Source organism: Drosophila tropicalis, unplaced genomic scaffold, assembly GCF_018151085.1.
Source record: "Drosophila tropicalis isolate 14030-0801.00 unplaced genomic scaffold, ASM1815108v1 contig_463, whole genome shotgun sequence".
NCBI lineage: Eukaryota > Metazoa > Arthropoda > Insecta > Diptera > Drosophilidae > Drosophila > Drosophila tropicalis.
The window spans coordinates 1,341,105-1,360,451 of NW_027172929.1; the positions used below are offsets into that span (position 1 = coordinate 1,341,105).

General features: G+C 35.0%; 3 protein-coding genes and 2 non-coding genes across 8 annotated transcripts in view; 3 read left to right on the forward strand and 2 right to left on the reverse strand.

Annotated features, from left to right (window-relative positions):
- The window catches only part of Sarm (sterile alpha and armadillo motif), a 45,217-nt gene extending 31,081 nt beyond the window's left edge, over nucleotides 1-14,136 (reverse strand). Inside the window, exons 1-3 of one of the 3 annotated variants that reach the window (XM_068286747.1) lie at nucleotides 13,972-14,127; nucleotides 13,416-13,887; nucleotides 13,199-13,350 (exon numbers count right to left, since the gene is read on the reverse strand). In XM_068286747.1, coding sequence (XP_068142848.1) covers nucleotides 13,199-13,350; nucleotides 13,416-13,887; nucleotides 13,972-13,995 — 648 coding nt within the window. In that variant the 5' untranslated portion in view covers nucleotides 13,996-14,127. Of the gene's footprint in view, nucleotides 1-13,198; nucleotides 13,351-13,415; nucleotides 13,888-13,971 lie in introns of all 3 variants that reach the window. The other 2 variants (XM_068286748.1, XM_068286749.1) reach the window with 2 other exon arrangements.
- LOC137574440 (uncharacterized) overlaps nucleotides 1-17,685 on the forward strand; it is a 50,356-nt gene extending 32,671 nt beyond the window's left edge. The window contains exon 2 of the mRNA XM_068286758.1: nucleotides 16,688-17,685. Within this exon, the coding sequence (XP_068142859.1) occupies nucleotides 16,761-17,612 (852 nt within the window). The 5' untranslated portion in view covers nucleotides 16,688-16,760 and the 3' untranslated portion in view covers nucleotides 17,613-17,685. The remainder of the gene's footprint in view (nucleotides 1-16,687) is intronic.
- bip1 overlaps nucleotides 1-19,347 on the forward strand; it is a 67,227-nt gene that overhangs the window by 32,766 nt on the left and 15,114 nt on the right. The window lies entirely within an intron of this gene.
- Nucleotides 17,792-17,874, forward strand: TRNAL-CAG (transfer RNA leucine (anticodon CAG)). The gene has a single exon. It is a non-coding gene; the product is annotated as a tRNA-Leu (tRNA).
- On the reverse strand, nucleotides 18,340-18,422 carry TRNAL-CAG (transfer RNA leucine (anticodon CAG)). Its single transcript has one exon. It is a non-coding gene; the product is annotated as a tRNA-Leu (tRNA).

Here is a 19,347-nt window from a genome sequence, read left to right on the forward strand (position 1 = left end):
GCCAAAAACGAATCACAACAAAAAAAACAAAACTTCTCGTGCTTTTTGAGAAGCTTTTCTTTCCCAAACACTGAGAGAGAGAGAGAGAGAGAGCTTTAACTTGTTGAGCTCTTTGCTCACTCTCTCTCTCTGTCTCTCTCTTTGTCGTTTTGTATCTGTTAGATACTTTATCTATTTGCTGCCTGTTTAATTGCTTTCGAACTCGATCCTTTTCCGTTGCATTTTGAATTGAGGCCTTTTAATTAAATTGAACTGCAATTTAACTTGTCTGATCTGTATGTCCAATGTAATGGTGGATTGGTGAGGAGGGGGGAGGTCTTAGTCTATCTAGCTAGGCCAGTTTTCTCCTCCTCCTCCTCCTCCTTCACTTGGTCCGCTATCTTAATTGAATTCATTCATAAATTATAATATTGTGAACCATAAGGTGAATGGCTCTCCATTGGTTGGTTCTTTGATGTTTAGTTTATATATATATATTTTTTTTATAGAATTTTCAAATTATAGATCAGACCATATTAAATATTAAATATTTGTACTTGGATTCTTGAGTTTAAGCAGCATTTTTCAACTATATATTTCAAGTACTGAATTTCAAAAATAATTTCCTCTTCTTTTTATTGTTTAATAAAATAAAAAGTATCATAATATTTAAAACTAATTACTATATTATGATTATAATAATAAAAAGCCATAAACGATTTTAATAAAAATGATTACTTCAATTATCATTTATTATTATTTAATTTGAATCAATTACGTTTTCTGCTTAATAATTTAATTGCAAATTCAATAAAATCGGAAACATTTTGAACAAATTTAGGAAAATTTTCTTTTGATTTTCCAAAAAGAAGAAGATATTTGAATTGAATTTGCCAAATATTTTTCAAACAATTATAAATTATAGCTAAATTAATTAGTGTTTTCATGCCCCCCTCTGTCTCTCTCTCTCTCTTGCTGTCTCCCTCTGTGGATGTTTAATTGAAAATAACTTCATGTATGTAGCTAGTTGATATTAGTACAAACATATATCAATAAGAACAACTGCCAGATTTCTGTATACATATATATATACATATATACACGATAATATATCGGTTGTGTATGGCTGTTTTTTTGTAGTTTCTTTCTCTTTCTCTTTCTCTCCCTCTCTCTTTCAACTTTCAGACAGTGTCGTTTCTCAATCTGCTTCTGGCTGTTGCCCCCTTTGCCAAGACTGACGCGCCGACTGTCCATTCCGGGTGTCTGTCCGTCCATTGCCAATTGACGTCAAACCGACGGGCGCCGCTTTCAGAGTTAGTGACTGACTGAGTGGGGCAGGCCTGACTAGATGGGCTGTCTGTCTGTGTGTCTGGCTGATCTGGGGGGAATCGTCGGCGCACGTTCTGGAAATGAAATCAAATGATGCTTTTCGTGGAGAACGCCGAGCAGAATCAACGATCCGCAGGCACTTCAGAGTGGAAAGTGGAAATGGGCAAGTTGTGTGGAGTAGACAAAGAGAGAGTATAGAGAATATATTTCAAATTGCGGAAAGAAAAAAAAAACTGATTCCAAAAACATTCTCTATAAATATAAAATGAGAGTCATAGAGAGAGAGAGAGAAAGATGGCATCAATGGAAAGAGGGACAGAGAGGAGACAGTGAGTGAGTACATATAAAAAACACTTTAAACTAGTACAAAAAAATGGATGAATGTTTTTTTTTTGTTGTTGCCTTGTCCCAGGTCGAGAGTGCAAATCGGCATATGGCAAAATACGTATACATATGTATATCGTCGGTATGCCGGAAAAAAGGGGCAAACAGGCAACTTATGGGATTATAATTAGAAAGCCGCTTCCATCCACTACTAGTCGACGCATTTCGTTTTCCCTCCCTCTCTTTCTCTCTCTCTCTCTCTCTCCCTCTACATATTCCCTTTTTGCCTCTAGCTACGACCCAATAACAATAACAATAACAAAAATAACAACATCCCTCCCCTCCCCTTCCCTCCCCAACCCTTGCTCCAAAAGAGGAGCAACAAAAGAAAGAAGAAAAAAAATAGCCAAAAACCCAACCACATAATGTTAAATTATAAACAAATAAACGATACGCAAAATTTATGTATTGTGCCGACGCCGACCAAAATTTTAATGGATTTTACCCCGCCGCCTTTGTCTCCTCCCCTCCCCTCTCCTCTCCTCGCCTCCACACTCCTCATCTCTATCTATTCCATAGATTCTTTGAATTTTTGTTGTTGTTGCTATTGTTTTTTTTTTTTTTTTGCCATTTTCGTTTTTGCAATCAACAAAATTTCAAATGCAAAAACTACAAAAAGAACAAAACATTCAAAATGCTGCTCGACGGGTAAATACAACAACAACAACAAAACATAAACCATATAGTGTGGCTAAAAATTTGTTGTTGTTGCTTATTCTCTAGAGACCAAAAACGTTAGAGGCTGGGCCGGAGTGAGGCATGAGAGGAGAGTCGAGACCGACCAAGTCTTTGAAAATGCGTTTGAATTTTTTTCGTGCCAGCGGCCCCATAAAATAATTAAAATGCTATTTAAAATGCACAAAATGTGCTAAAAATTAAACACATCACAAACGCATTACAGTTTTTAAAGCACAGACACACATATGTACATATACAGTTTGACAAGCACTTCATATTTGTATGCCTTGAGAGTTTCCATCAAGTTTTTTAGGTAATTACACAAGGACATCAAAAGCTATACACATTTCAAGAAGAAGCTACAAATAGTCAAGACAATCTATAATTCATAGATATACATATATAGAATATTCTGAACCGATCTGAACATATGTACCTTTAAACATCTTCAACTTCACTTTCCCAAACTAAACTTTGACCGATATTCGAAAGTGATATTACGTTTTAGTTTCAAACTGGAATGCTCAGATATGGTTTCTAAATGTCTAGGAATATCAAAGTATTGAAATCAAATCCTTCATGATACTCGAATTTAGTCTGGAGTATTTGAATAACATTTTATGTTATACATATATCTTTGATATTAGAATAATGTCATTTGATCTACATTCAAATCTCGAGAAATACTTTTTTGGTCAACATTTATGAAAATCGAAATGTATTTTGAAACTTTTTGAAATTGGTTAAGAAAATGGCTAAAATACAGCATGAAAAGGAGGCACACAAAAGCGTTACAGTAGAATCGGGTTATAGAGATCGACGATTTCCTTCGTTATATCCGGAAGACTTGCCAACCGGAGGTTCTTTCATATAAGTTTGTATTGGGATCAACCAATCTCTCATCATATTATAGTTGTTGATCGATTTGGAGAATGACCTTCTAATATAAGAAAACCCGTGGCACTGCTCTGGCCTTAATCCGCCACTGAATGAAATATGAAATCTTGAACATTATCTATGGATCATATGTACATAGGTAACAATTTTTCTATATCATTATTAGCTCTTCAGGTAGCATTAGCAAGTGATCAAGGAACAATAAAGAAAACATCTCAAATTTCACATTTCAAAGATCATTTCGTGCCGTGTGACATACTCTTTGTCCACGTTTTCTTGGAGTAACTCACACACACACACACAGAGAGAGAGAGATAGAAAGAGACTGGTACGCACCATTCAAACTTCTTATAAGAATCATAAAAAAATAAAAGTCATAAATAGATTTTGCTGTCTGCCTTTCACTTGACTCCGACTTTGACTCCGACCATTTAGAGGCGACGCGCCGCGTCACTTTGCCTGAGTTGCCTCGCTGCCGCTGCCGTTAGTGGTCACTTCAAGCCGCGGCGCCTCGGGGTTAATGTACTTTTGGCTACATAAAGAAATATGCCTACCGAAATGTTGGTTCTTAACCCCATCATCTAGGGTAGAATTTTCTCCTTAACTGCTATGTAAAAGTGAGGGGGTTTATGGGGTTGGGGGCGGTAGCCGTTACCTGATAATGTTGTCGTGGAAATATCAAACGGGAACGCATTGTTGTTGTTGCTGTCGGTGCTGCAGCGTGATGATGATGATGATGATGAAGATGACTGCCACTGCCACTGGAATTTGTTGTGGTCTGCAGTGGATTTCGTGTGGATGTGACAACCATGTTTTTGTTGATCCACCAGCACAAAAACAAAAACAAACACCAAAATTTCTTGTTCCACTAAGTTTTTCCACTTTTTTTTGTTTTGTTTTTTATTTGTTGCTTTTCTTTGATTTTTATTGGTTTCTGGTTAAAAAATTTTGTTCAATTCACTCGATTTGGTATTTGGAATATTTCGTCGGTCGGTAGGTTCATTGGCATTTCTTCCTTTTGCTAGTTGTTCATAATAAAATATATTTAACTTGATGAGGGAGAGGGGTGGGGAACAAAACAAAACATAATTTTCAACAATTAACAAATTCCTTTTCAAAAACAAATTTTTTCTCTTTTTTTCCGTTGAAATATATTTTGTAAACATTTCTGGTTATTTTGTGTTGTTGGTTTCAGGCATCTGGTTTTTGCCAAAGAAACAACCACAACAACAACAACAAAAAGGCACAAGCCAAAAACCGTTAACCAATAAAACAAAATGAAACGAAACACAATGCAAAAGACGAACGCGAAGAAGAACAAGAAAGACATACAAAAAAAAAAAAAAAAACACAACTTCAAGCCGACCTTAAGATACACTTTCCCTTTCGTTCCCTCTGTCTTTTAACAGACACTTAAAAAGTTAACTAAATCTTTCTGCCTTTGTTTATCCTTTTTAAAAAGTTTTTTTCTTCGAAACTTTCTTTTCCCATAACCTTTTACCCAAAACAAGTGAAGAGAATAAAACTTAAGAATTGCCAAAAATAAAAACTGGTTCACACTTACTACAAATAAAAACAATAAAGAAAGAAAAGAGAAGTTAAAACTATATTTCTTTATGCTTTCTATGGAAAGTCAAGTTAAAGTTTTCAAGCAAGGATTTCTCTTACCTAGAGCTAAACCACTTTATCTTACAATTAGTTCTAAATTTCAAATTTCATCATCATCATCCGAGCTGCTCAATTCAAATTGGCAGTTGAATTGCACTTAAAAGTGCCCAGCAATAATTTTTATTATTATAAGTATAGGTTATAAAAAGTTGTAAACTATCAACCTAACTACATGTTACAAGCAGACGAAAACTACATCCATACACTAAAAGTCTGGGACTCAAACCCGAATGATCCCCTCGGATGACTGGGTCACTTATATAACTCATCTACAGAGGACTGCTCCCAGAAATATATATTTCATAATATTCCAAAATGGATCTTTATATGAAATTGTCAACACTTTGCTCTACCTTTTGGGATATACAGTGGTGGTCAGTAGGTTAGCCCCTTTTTTTTAACTTTGAATTTGATTTTCTCGGCTTTATTGGTGCGTTTGAGGTCAATAGTTTAGCCCAGTCTCTCCGAAATCTTTAATATTACAGTTAGACATATGTATTCTTTGAAAAAGTTGTAGATCTAGGTAATCTAAGATAAACTGCATACCAAAAAGTTTCATTTAAGCCCCAGTACTGGTTTTGGGGCCAATCGAAATTGTGGGTTTGCGTTTGGTTTGACGCCGTTTTACGATAAAAATTTAAGGTAAAATGTATATAAATATATATTCTACCAATATTGTGCATTGTACAAGTCAAATAAAAAATGATTTTCACATGAAATTTTCCATAAAATTCTAGAACAATGGACTTATATCTGTGTATATATACGATTATATTTCTCTTGGCTAGTCTTGCGACACTTTTATGCTCTCTTTTTCTATCTCCATCTCTGTATCTATCTCTATCTTCTCCTTGTCTATATAGAGTGGCTTGAGTTGTGTTTATAGACAGACCTTGACTCTTTCAATCGAATGTATATCTATATCTAGTGACTGGAGGCGGGGGACTGGGGCGGTCTTACAAGTTCAAAGCCCACACAGAGACACAGATTTTTTTTTGTGTTTTTGGAATCTCAGCCCACGTGTGTGTTTTTCCCCCCGATTTCCATTTCCGTTTGCATTTTTGTTATGAAATATTTGTTGTTGCTGTTGTGGTTGTTGTTGTTGTTGGTTTTTCTTTCCATATAAACTGGCTAATGAATTTTCGTTGATTGCAATAATCACCGTTGTAACGTTACAAAAAACAACAACAACAACTATGTATATATTTAAACAAAAACTTGTTTTCAACCAAAAAGAAAAAAAAAGAAAATAAAAAGGGAGAAAAAAAAAATTATGTAAATTTCTAGCTTTTAGTTTTATTGAAAATTTCATTAGCACATTTTTTTTTTTTTTTTTTTTTTGTTATTTAGTTTAGCACACAAAAATATACGAAATTCATAGATATATATGTATATATATATAAAGACGTCACCGATTTCAAATTGTTTGACATTTTTTTTTATTTTTATTTCATTTTTTTTTTTTCATATTTTTGGTCACATTCATTTCATTACGTACTTTTAAACTATTTTTGAATCAATTTCACCATTTCATGTAAAAAAAAAAAAAACCGAAAACAAAAAACCGAAGAAGAAGTTGTATTTTTCTTATTTTTTTCTTTTAATTGTTTATGCATTTAAATGTCGTTGTCTTCGATACGTTTCGTTACGTCTGAACTCGACGGTTGAGTGTTCGACACAAGACTGACTGACTGAAAACAAAAAATAAATGTTCTCTATGCCAAAACCAAAACCGAAACCAAAACCAAAACCAGCGGCATTTAGTAGCAGGTTCAACATGAAGTAAAGAAAGACAGCCACAGAGAAAGAGAGAGAGAGAGAGAGCGAGATATAGAGAGAGAACTAGCTTTAGTGATCGCTCATACACTTTGCTCTCTCTCTCTTTCACTTTGTGCGTCTCTCATTGTTGGAAGAGAGAAAAAGAGCTTGCAATATTTGATAAGGGTAAATCTAAAAGTTATAGCAACAATTGGTTTAAAAGATCTATTCGATCCTCCCCTAACGTGAAGACTATAGGAAAGAAGAAGAAGAAGGGATTTTCATCTGGTTGAAATCGTTGACTTGACTGAAATTCATTTGTTAAAGTTAACTCGTTAACTAAAAAGACAAATCAATTAGATTGTTGTTAATTTAAAATGAAAATATTGTCTAGGAAGATTTCCGATAAGAAATTATTGTAAATTTGTCTTTGAAGTCTGGCTAAGCAGAGTCGAAAACTATTTAAAGGACCTACATACATGGCCAGACTTATGTACTTCCACCAAGAAAGTTCTCTAGACCAAAAAGTCTTTATCAAATTCATGATGTTAGCCTGGTTTTCAGATTCTAGCCAACTATGTATGTGGTTGACCCTCGTTAAATTGAATAAAAGTAAACTAAACTTCCTTTTGGCATTGTTATTGTTGTTGCCGTAGTTTTTAATTGTTTATATATGTTTTGATTTTATATTTACCTGAAGCAAATATAAACAAAAAACAAAATTTTCATGTTGTTTTCTGACTTTTTACTGGTATTTCGTATTGATTGAATGGAAATCGACACGTGCATTAAATGTTTGTTGATTTTAGCACAAAAACGAAAGAAGGAACGAAAAAAAAAATCCCCAAAAAGGGGCAAGAAAGAGAGAGAGAGAGAGAAAAGTAATGCTCTTGTGTTTATATGAAATGGTTTTAATGTTTCCAGGAAATTTCAAAGTAGCTCAACCAAACAAAACACAAAAAAAAAAAAAAAAAAAACAAGCGCCCAAAACAGCCAATAAAATAAAAGGCAGATTTTTCATCTTTGTAGCTAAATTTGCGATTCAAAATCTTTTCGTATTAGTTGCTAGCTAAAACGAGCAGCTAATCCATCATATTCTCAAAATCTATAGAAAATCTGTTTTTCAGGTCACTTAGTCATGTCACTTGGCTGCTGCTCGTGATCTTCTTTTTGATCTTTTTTGGCTAGTCAAGATCTTGATCCTCCTCTGCACTGACTCATCATCATCATCATTAGCAACTGCGCTTAAACAGAATTGATTATACAAAACATCTTCAATTATATCGAAATGGTGATATGACTTTCGCCTAAAACTCTGTCTTTGAGTCATCTGACTCATTCAGTTGGCTGACTGTTTGGGTATGGGTATATCAAGTGGCAAATCAAAATACAAAAAAAATGCAATGCGAAACAAGAAAATTGTTGTGGTTCCTCTGAGAAATCTCCCTCTCTCTCTCTCTGTCTTACAGACATTCATTCATATGTGTGACTCATACTCAAGCTTTCATCTAACCAGCAACAGTTTCTCAGGTCTTCCACATACACACAGACATAGTGGTAGTCAAAAAGAGGCCCGTGGGCTAATCATTCCACGCCCTAAAACAAAAAAAAAAAAACCTCCATCATCATCATGATCGTTGTGTGATCGTGATCATGTTGATCATTTGTTGAATTTTCATGCGTAATTGATTTTTATGCATTTTCTTTTAGATTTTGTTCCATAGCTTATCCCTCCTCCCTTCTCTCTCCTCCCTCTTCAGATTTATGTGCAAAGCGTGCTTAACACGTTTTTTTCCCCCACAATTTTGTATTTCTTTTGTGTGTGTGTGTGTGTGTGTATGATTGATGATTTGGAATTGGGTCACAAAATGAAAAGAAATTCTTATCGAAAACACATAAATTTTGAAAAAAATACAACAAAAACGGTGGAAAAATATTCAAGTCTGTTTTTTCAAAACCTTTTGAAAATACAAAAATTCATAGAAATGTTTTCGGTTTGAGATGTTAATGTGGACTTGTTCTAACTTGGCCTTAAAGATGCAGATAATACATAAGTCTACTATAAACCATTAAAACTGATTAATTCAATTCAATTCACAAGTCTCAATAGATTTTTATTATCATTCAAATATCTATCTATCTATAATGGTTACCCTTTGTAAGGGAATTCCCTTTTGGCCCTCTATAATATCTATTGGTTAATACTGTTTGAAAATAATAGTGTAAACAAATTGTTTTTGTGTCTCATTTATCATAGCTCATAACGCATTTCATCAATTACAAATTAGTCATAAATCTGTTTTCAAGTTTATATACCTAATCCTCCACTCCCCCCCACTGCTGGGCACCTGAGTGGAATTGACACTTAACAAGCATCCGCCTTTACACCTTATCAATTTCCAGCTAATGACCGAATCGAAATTCAATCCAACAACAACAACAAGAATACATATATTATTATATGCATAAGTATATCTAATATTTGACCTTAAAAAATTTCGTCTTATTGTCCATGAACTTCCATCAAAAAAAAAAAAACACCGCACAGACAGGCCAAGCCACCCATAGACGGTGAGACACAGTCACAGTCACAGTCAAATAATCAAAATAATTAAGGCTTAGATGAAATGAACTCTATGCTATTTATACAAATTCATAGTTAGAATACACTGAGAGAAAAGTTTGTGAAAGAAATCATAAGTGACTAAGATTCAACTTTTAGTTCGAGTATGTTGAATCAGAATTTCATGAATTTCCCTTTAAAGTTTAAAACAAACATTTTGCAATGGTTGGATCATCTTTCTTTAAGGAAAGAGAATCTGCATTGGAGACTCAATGAAAGCAAGGAGAATCTCTATTGAAGACTCTTCTTCCACACATTTTTATTAAATGGTTTCTTTTTCTGCAAGTGTAAGAAATCGTAAACAAATGACATAATTGTTAAAGGAATTTTCAAAAACCAAACACAATAGATGGGTGGGTGGCTCTATGCGGCGAGAGAGGGGGGGTGGTATTTAACTCACCTTGACAATGGGCAGTTGAGCATTAACTTTCATTTCTGGTTTCAATTGGATGGATGAATCTTCCTCTAAAGCACGTTGATATGTTTGCTCTACAATTGAAATATCATTCAATATTTCTGGTGTAGCTGTTGTTGTTGTTGTCACTGGTATTGTTGTTGTTGTTGCATGCGTTCGTTTATCTTTGGAGACGCAATTTGTTAAAGATAAACGACGAGCGCTACCAAAACGAAAGGTACCAAAGCCAACTCCACTGCCAAATGTTCCACCTGATTTCCTTCTAAGTGATTTATTATGATTACAAATACTTTTATCGCTCGATTCGAATGGTTCTTGTTGTTGTTGTTGTTGTTGATATTGGTGTTGCTTCTCGTTGTCGTTATTAGTGATATTTAATGTTGTTGTTTTTTTACACCACAAGCCACTCAAACGATTGCCCATGACTTAACATCGGATTAATCAAGAAACATTAACAACAAACAACCCGATACACAAATATATAAACACACATTAGCATACACACACACACACAAGTACAAAAAAACAAACGGCATTCAACAATTAATTACAGATTTTGCTTCTTTTTTTTTTTTTTGTGGTTTTTCTTTCAAAAATTTCTAATACACATATGTCGTATATATCTCTCTCTCTGACTGGGAAGAATCGTGGCCCCAACCGGCGCGCATCTCAATTCAGCAAATACTGAAAATGGAATTCTTTCGAAAACCACAAAATGCCGTACAATAATATAAAAAAAAAAAAAAAAAAAAACACAGTTGTCAGTTTATAAGTAGCTTTCATTTCTATGTGTGTGTGTTTATTCATTTGTTTGTTTGTATCTGTGTGTGTGTGTGTGTGTGTGTTTCTCTGCTTTTGCTTGGCTGGTTGCTTCATTGGGCTGGTTGGTTCGTTGGTTGGTGAGCTTTATGCCTAACCAAAATTCGGCGTCCAAACCTAAAAGCCGGCGTCATCATCATCATCATCATTATCATAATGGTGTGTGTTGTGTATGTTTTGTTTGTATTTCAATAGTTCCCCCCTACCTCCCTCCGACAACACGCCGCCCCCTCCCTGGCCACCCTTTCATCGTGTGGGTCATGCCAAAACCTCGAAATAAAACAAATTTCCATGAATTATAGAACAGGGCCTCGAAATAAAGTTACCCTATAAAACAATCGTCTTCGGGAAAACAAAAGGCACAACTTGAAGATCACAAAGAATATATCTATAAATAAGTTAACCCTGAAATCAATGAAAAAGCATTCTCGATCGACTGATCAACTCGATCGATCTAAGGGAGAGACGGATATCCGTTGAAATCTTACTAAATCCGCTACTGGATACCAAAAATGGATCCAAATCTGATGAGTTGATGATGGCAAACGTTAAAAAACCCAGCAAATGGATTGACAGGCATACAAATTGGTCTAACAGATGGATTAGACAAATCAATTTCATTTCAAGATCAAGAATATTTATGCTATAAACGAAATGAAGGGATACTGACAGATAGTTGGCTAACTGAAATGACGTCCTGGAGTTATAAATGGTTATAAGATTTTGATAATAATCGATTGGACACTATGAGATCTTTGTTTTTTGGTTCATATCGATCGAATGGGGTAAATGAATTCTCTGTCTGTCTCTCTTGTTTGCTGTGTGATATCTATATATACTAATCTGCTTTGTGCTCACGTTCTTCTTACCTTTTTGGAGAAGTTAATCAGAAAACATAAGAAAGAAGTATAAAGAGAGTGTATATCAACTGGTAAAGTACTTTGTCGTGGATAGAATTTAGTTAGAACGTCTTACATCCCAGATCCCATTATCTCCTTTCATAGTTCTCAATAATTATAAAGCTCTTAAGTCTTTCATGTATACTCGATTCATTTCAATTATATCAAAAGAATTACATTATAAATCTATATAGATATGTGTGAGCTGTAATAAATTATATTGATATCAAACAAAAGTAATGGAATCCCAATGGGGGGATCTCCCTGTCTGTCCTCCTCGTGTAGTGTGTGTGTTGTGTTGTGTTTTCAATTGATAATCTTGCCCTTCTAAAATGGGTCAACGGCTATTGGCTTGTTTGATTTGTTTCATATTTTCTTTTTAATTAAATGGTTGTCGACTGATTTTATCAATGCATCAAGGGTTTCTTTCTACAGAATGAAATGAAATAACCCAGAATGTGTGTAGGGTATTCAGAAAGCAGCATAAATCAGAAGGAACGACACATGGCGGGCCATATTAAAAAATCAAAACACCCAATAGCGATTTATTCATTTAGCCATAACGACACTTTGCATATTGTATTTGTAGGTATACATATATATGTATGTATGTATGTACATATATCTCTATATACCTTTACCTATTTACCTACACCCTCTCAGCTTATTTGACTATGGAGAAAAACGTGCTAAATGTTATTTATTAATTAAGTTGACGCTATTTTCCAGCCATTTGCGTTACGTGGATTTAAGCAAAGCCAAGTTAGCCAGCTTTAGCCGGTTTTTTTTTCGTATTTGGTTGAAAGTCATTAAGGGAGTGTCCCGAAAGGGTCTTTCGGGAATCGCGCTTCTCCAGACTGTTGGAGTCGCCGCTTGAGGTGTGAGTTATGTATGTATGTACTTATACACCACACACATACATACATATTACTTCTATATACATATATATGCATATGTATATAGTCATAAATGAAGGCTCAAAAGCTCTCCCGACTCCGACAATCCGACTGGCTCACTCTGTTTGTGTGCCAACAATCGTATTCGTATGCAGAAAAGGAGTATAAAAGAGAGTCGAAAACAAGCCTAAACTGAGTCATGACCTTTTGGCGGTCGGCCAGAAGAGAACTAGGGACAAATTATGTGCTTAAAAATAGCTCTGGGTAATTATTATTATGGGTGACATTAAATGAGTGGCAATTATTATTAGAGTCCAAAGGAATTTATTAATAAAACTCCTTTAAAACTTGAAATAAACTATTTACGGATAAACTCAATCCCTTCGAAATGTATTTAGATTTGGCCCTTAAATGGTCATTAACATTTAAAAGGTAAACTAGGAATGAATTCAGGAGGAGAATTTCGGAAGTTTCTAGACAATATTCTTTCTTTCTTTATCATCTTATATAATGGCTTTATCCAAATCGGAACCTCCCCGATAATATTTTCCCGATACCCTCTCATTAACTTATTATTTGATAAAGTTCCTCAGAACATTTAACTCGCTCAATGAATCTGAAATTCAACAACCTCCGGCAAAGGACATGAGGGATGACATAAACCCAGATTTGTAAGGACAAACTGGAGGCATTTTTAAAAAAATTCAAAAGCTTTCGAAGAGTTTTTTGAGTTTTTTCTACCGACTGAGCTAGCTAGCAAAGTAAACTCAATCTGTGTTCAATATATTGTATATAATGGCATAGAAAAGGATTCAAATCTTATTGATTTGTCGAGATGTGTAAATATACTTACGTTGCCATAACTTCTCATATTCGAAGGACTTAAACTGAACAATCTGCCCAATTGTGAATGATGTTGTGACGATGAACCTGTTGTAGATGCCGAACTTGGTGACGTTGCATTCACGGATGATATATCCGTAAACATGGGCGAATGTGTATGGTCTGAAAGCAAAAATTAATAAAGAATTAGACTTGGTGAAAGTCAGTTCAAATTCATTTCCATTTACCACTCAATTCCAAGGCAGGTGACATATCCTTGGCAAAGGCGAAAAGGTCATTATTGTTACGTATATCGGATGAATTGAGCGTTAGGCTGGGCTTGCGAACTCCTAGAAAGTTGGACGATGACGAGGAGCTTGATCCAGCTGTGCCACATGCCGATGAGCCACCATTATAGATCAGTGGTGTGGTATTCGTTGTAATGGGCGTGACATTGGGCAACTTGTGTGATTCCAATGGTGAGGCGGATTTCGGTATGCCTGAGCATAAGTTTGCAGTTTTCTTTAGCATGATGGGAGCTGGAGGCAATTGTGAGGGTGAATAACGATAGATATTGCCGCCAGCCGAATGATGATGCTGCTGCTGAGCAGGACCGTGACCATGACCATGGCCATGGCCATGTTGTTGTAGACTGGAGTCACCCTGTTGTTTGGGTATTGCCAGGCGTAAAGTTTGTCGTGCGGCTAGCCGACGGGCGGGCTAAAAACGAAAGAAACCAAAAGAAATGTACGTTAAATAAAATTCTCTTACGTTACGTTTCGTTACGTCATTTTAGATACTTACGGGATCTAGCTGTGGTGAATTCATATTCAAAGAAAGACAGTGAGAGTGAGACTGAGAGAGAGAAAGAGAGCGCTCGCGAAGAGAGCTCACTCTGTATCCGGTGGCGTATACTCAATAATTATTCACTCTGTTTTGTTGTTATTTCTCTTTTTTTTTTTTTTTTTTTTTTGTTATTTCTCTTGTTTTTATCAATGAATTTGCAATTGCATAATTTACACTTTATAAACATAAACAAACAACAAAAAATAAATAAATATTATAAATTTTAATTTCCTTGCTACGTGCCGATTTCTGCCGTGATGTGGGTTTTTTTCTTCTTCTTTGACTGTCGTTGATGATGACCCACTTTTTGCACCGTCACAAGAAACTGGTAACACATCAAAAGCAAAAACCAAAATGCAGCCAACACCTTTTCTTCCTCTTCGGTGTCTTCTTTATTTTTTTGGTTTTTGTTTTTTTTTTTTTTACCTCCACTTGTCTCGTTTTCTTGCACTTTTAATTTATGATATTTTCTTTTACTTGAAGCGAACGTTTCATATTATATTGTACGTGGTCGGCGGCGGTTTGTCGTTCACTTTAATTCACATCGCATCGACGTCGACGAAGACGACAGAGGCAACGGCGGCGGCGTTCGTCGCAATTTTCGTGACTTGCGTGGGTTCTTCTCTCAGTTAACCAGAGTCAGAGTCAGAGACAAAAGTCAGCTTACCATAAATGGGCAAGTTTTAATCTGTAATAAATAGAAACAAGAATAAGAAATCAAAATCCATTTTTAGTTAAATTACTTGGAAATAATAACAATGAAATCTTAGAACTCAACTCACTCATTCTTGCCTTGAACTCGCCTTGAATAGATTTAGTCTACCCACTAAATAAATCCATACAAAAAGGGTATATACATAAATAAATAAAATATACAGTGAGCTATTAAAATTACTTGATTAGGCATTCCTTTCTATATCAAGTCACACTAGGATCTTAAGCAACTAAAACTAAAGATTTGTTGTTAAACAATTGAAGTGATATGCCTTCGAGAAGTACTAGTGCAGGGTATCATTTGAACACCCACTCTTTCAGCAAAAATTTGTCATTGTCAAACATTGCACCTTTTTGGTAGTAACTGAAACCACAATTCAAAAAGACTAATTAGTAAAAAAAAACAATGTAAACAGAGTTTCGCAAATCGAGATCATGATTCTTACTTTGTTCAAAAAACTGATAAGCTCAATATAGACTACATGATTCAGTTATCTACATATATAAACAAAGATCAATGAAGTCTTTTAAAGATTCTTGGGTCCAACTACTAATTCTGATGAACAAGTTCAGTTAATCAATCTTTAAATCATGTCACTCAGTTAGAAATTGACCAAAATACAGTCTGAGAAAGACAAGACAATCACCTACAATTATTTCGGAAATTTCTCTATGATTCTCTCAAACCCTTAACTTTTAGCGATTTTCAGAAATCATATATCAGTTTTCATTAAACCTCAAAAACAAAGATTTGGACTAGAAATTGGGATCAAATGAGTCAGTGAACAACTGAGTCAATGAGAGGCTGGGTAAATTTTAATACATCAGAAGGGTTCAATTCACATTATGCCCATTTAAACTCTGCAAGTGAGATGCAGTTATTATTTAAACGATCGACCCACTTGGCAACCTTTGACAATTGCATTTTGATTTCAATTTCGTTTACAATTTGCATTCATTTCATCTTCTTGACAACTAATTAGCAATGCTGTCAATAGAATCCCAACTCTGATTCTGATTGATTGTCAAACCATTTGATGAAGAGTGTCAAGTGTCATTGTGTTTGTTTGTATGTGTCTGTGTGCAGGCAGGGAGAATAGTTAGTGGCAGGGTTGCCAAAGCGTTTTACAAGTTTCTTTTGAAGTGCCAGCGGCGCAATAATTTGCATATTCACAAAAAGGAAAAAAAAAACTCAAAAACAACACAAATGAAATGAAAAGCCGTTGGCCTTAACTTCACCTTAAATAGTTTTTCAGTATCGAGAAAAAAATATATACATATATATACATACAAAGAGAAAAACAACAAATTTTAGAAATATTTTTTGTTTTTTTTTTTTTTTATTTTTGCCCATGGTTGGTTTTACAATAAATTGCAATTATGCAAATTGCAAAGATGCCTGACATTAATCATGACGATTACTTCTAGTTAAAAGATATTTTGAGCAATTATTGGATATTGAAAAGGGGCGTAAACGGGGATGATAAATGATTTTATTTCAAGTTGCATCTGAATGTCACTGAGGATGGCGATGGGATGGGGGGATAGGAAGGGAGGGAGATTGCATGTGTTGCCCCCATTACGTTAAATAGAACCAAATGGCCTTGAGTTGTTGCCTACATCAGCACAAAAAGAATATCTCCATTGGTTATAAAAGGAGCAATAAAAAGCTTTAAATCAATCAACAAGAACTTTTTTATAGTTAAAATATGTCTTTTTTTTTTTTTAAATATTTTTCTTAATTGGAATAAGATGACCGACAAGAGCAATCAATATATTAACATTAACTTCGATACGAATCGTAACAACAGATCGAGTTCACATCCGATCCAGTTCAGATCCGATCCAGTTCAGATCCGATCTCTACTTAGAAGCCAAGAAATCAACTCTCGAACCCTAAACTTGTCAAACGAGAACGGAGTAAACATACCTTTGAAGTAAACATCTTTTCAAATTTCAGTTGAACACAAAAAGAAACACAGAAAATTACAATAAAACAGACGAAGGAAAACAAACAATTCAACAAAAAGGATATGGAACGCGTAAGAATCGAACATTTACGTTCATATATGGAGCTGAACGGCCAGGATCGACAAAGATGTTATGATCGCTTTTATAATGAACGACTTGAGGAGAAGAATAAGGATAATAAGTATTTGAAACGCACTTCATATATATTTGAGCAGGGTAATTCCGAAAACCTGGATAATGAATGCTTTCTTACCTTCGATTTGATACCGGTGCATAAGAGATATAGTGCCTTGATTTTTAGTCTCTGCGGTATAACGAGTCATTTTCATTATATACTATTTCTCGGTGTCCTTGAGGATGCCAAAATGGATAGCCTTACGCATTTCGTTGGTGAAATTTTGGCCAATTTGTTAATAACGGAAATACCAAAACTACCAAATTTCCCGCTGAAATTTGTATTGCTGCGCAACGATCTAACAAGTCAGAATGTTTTGAAAATATTTGCCGAATCCAAGAAGACATTAAGTCTGTTTAATAATTTTCTATTCATCAACGACTCAAGTGCATGGCGTTTGCTATCCCTTCACGATCCCTATGCGCAATCTGCCTGGGATGAGATAATGCTAAGCTATATAAACGATGAGAATCTGGATGAAATATTTGGCAAATACTTCGACCTGGCCGCCGCGAAGGGTAACGATGGATTCAAAGAATTTATAAGCGATTTTCAAAATTTGGCCAAGAAATTGCTTATGGCACGCAGTGTCATCAGTTTCCGTTTGTGCACACTGGAACGCTTGGACATCTTTGAGAAGATTATCACGGCACACGTGAAAGGATTCAAGGAGCAGAGGGTCAATCGAATGGTTATATTTCAGTTACTGAGAGCATTAATCCTTATATATGGGCACTAAAGCATTTGACTCAACAAAAAGAAATATACATATATATATATTTAAACATGCAATAAATATATATAAAAAGTAACTGAATAATATGAGATATATCGCTTTGGTTTTTGTTTATTTTGTTTACGAATGGCGTTCTGCTTGGCTGCTTGTTCTATGCTTACTTTGGCTCGGCCGTTGTAACAGTCAGGATGGCCGAGTGGTCTAAGGCGCTGCGTTCAGGTCGCAGTCTACTCTGTAGGCGTGGGTTCGAATCCCACTTCTGACAAGATTTTTTTTCCCCTATTTTTGCACATAAACAAAACAAAGCTATTGATAACGATTGTTTTCTTGAAAGTCTTAAATAGTTTTTGAAACGATAAAGTTAATATTGCTATCAAAATGCAGAAATAAAAGTACGAATAAGCAAAAAGAATCAATCAACTTTTAATTATTTGATGTACAACAAAGGCTTTGCCTAATATATTGATTATTCCTAACTTTGTAGACTTTTTCAATAATGAACAAATCTGAATTACTTATTATAAAATTGGTCAGATGTTTTCTCTTTAAAAATGGTTTCCTAGTTTTCAACCTAAGTCACTTGTGGACAAATTTAAGTGTGACTTCAGTGAATTTATACATACAGCAGATTTGTGTATGGCGAGGTTCACCTTTAGGTGAATTTTAAATTATACTTAAAAAAAACTCGCGCTTAAAAAAAAAAAAATTGTTAAATTGGCCAAAAAAATCTTGTCAGAAGTGGGATTCGAACCCACGCCTACAGAGTAGACTGCGACCTGAACGCAGCGCCTTAGACCACTCGGCCATCCTGACTGTTGCTGCTGCTGTGTCAAAACGTCAATTCAAGCAACTTGGCCAACAAAATGCTAAATCAAAGTCAGGGCAATAAGAGCTTTTAGATTAGATGTGTGTTTGTATGTAATCAAATCAGTTCGCTGTTCTAGGTAAAATTACTTTGATCTATGCAAATTATTTAATTAAAACTGATTATTAAATGTGAGTGAATGATTGCTGTGTGTGTGTGTGTGTGTGTGTGTGTATTGTGTTTCGCTAATTTGTTAAATACCAATTTGTGATACCAAAACTAATTGAGAGTTAAATAACAAGTCTTGTGTGTTTTGTTTCTCTCTCCATTTTCTATATAATGGCAAATTAAATTGATTCGATCTGCTGCTTTACTTTTCAAACAAAAGCCGACAAGTTCAGTGTGCCTGAGAGAGGGAGATAGTTAGATAAATGTATCTCTTATCTTGCCTCAAAGTGAACAGCAATAACAACAACAACAACATAACCAAGCCTCTTAAAGCCGATTAGTCATAAAAGAAGACTTTAAATCGTAGCACCTACTTTACGATACTCTCTTTCAAGGAAAGTCCAAAACTAAAAACACTTTCTCTCTGACGTCATAGCATGCCATCTTATTCGCCATGGGGCGTGGCAGTCCTAAAATTAATTTATATGTACATATGTGAGGTGTTCTTATATACCCCTGGTGGAACTCTACATATGTTTAGGGGGTATTAAAATAAAGAACAGAGATGTATCTCTCTCATGTTTTTGTTTTTTGACCATTATGAATTTTCAAAGAGTAACACAGCCGCCGCTACAACATTAACAACAACAAAAAGAGGTCAAGACCCGCATTCTTGAATTTAAGCCAAAATAAAGGCGTTACGATGAGGAATAGATGGTAGAATTAGTATGAGAATGGTCAAGCGGGCGTGTCCACTAAACCTTC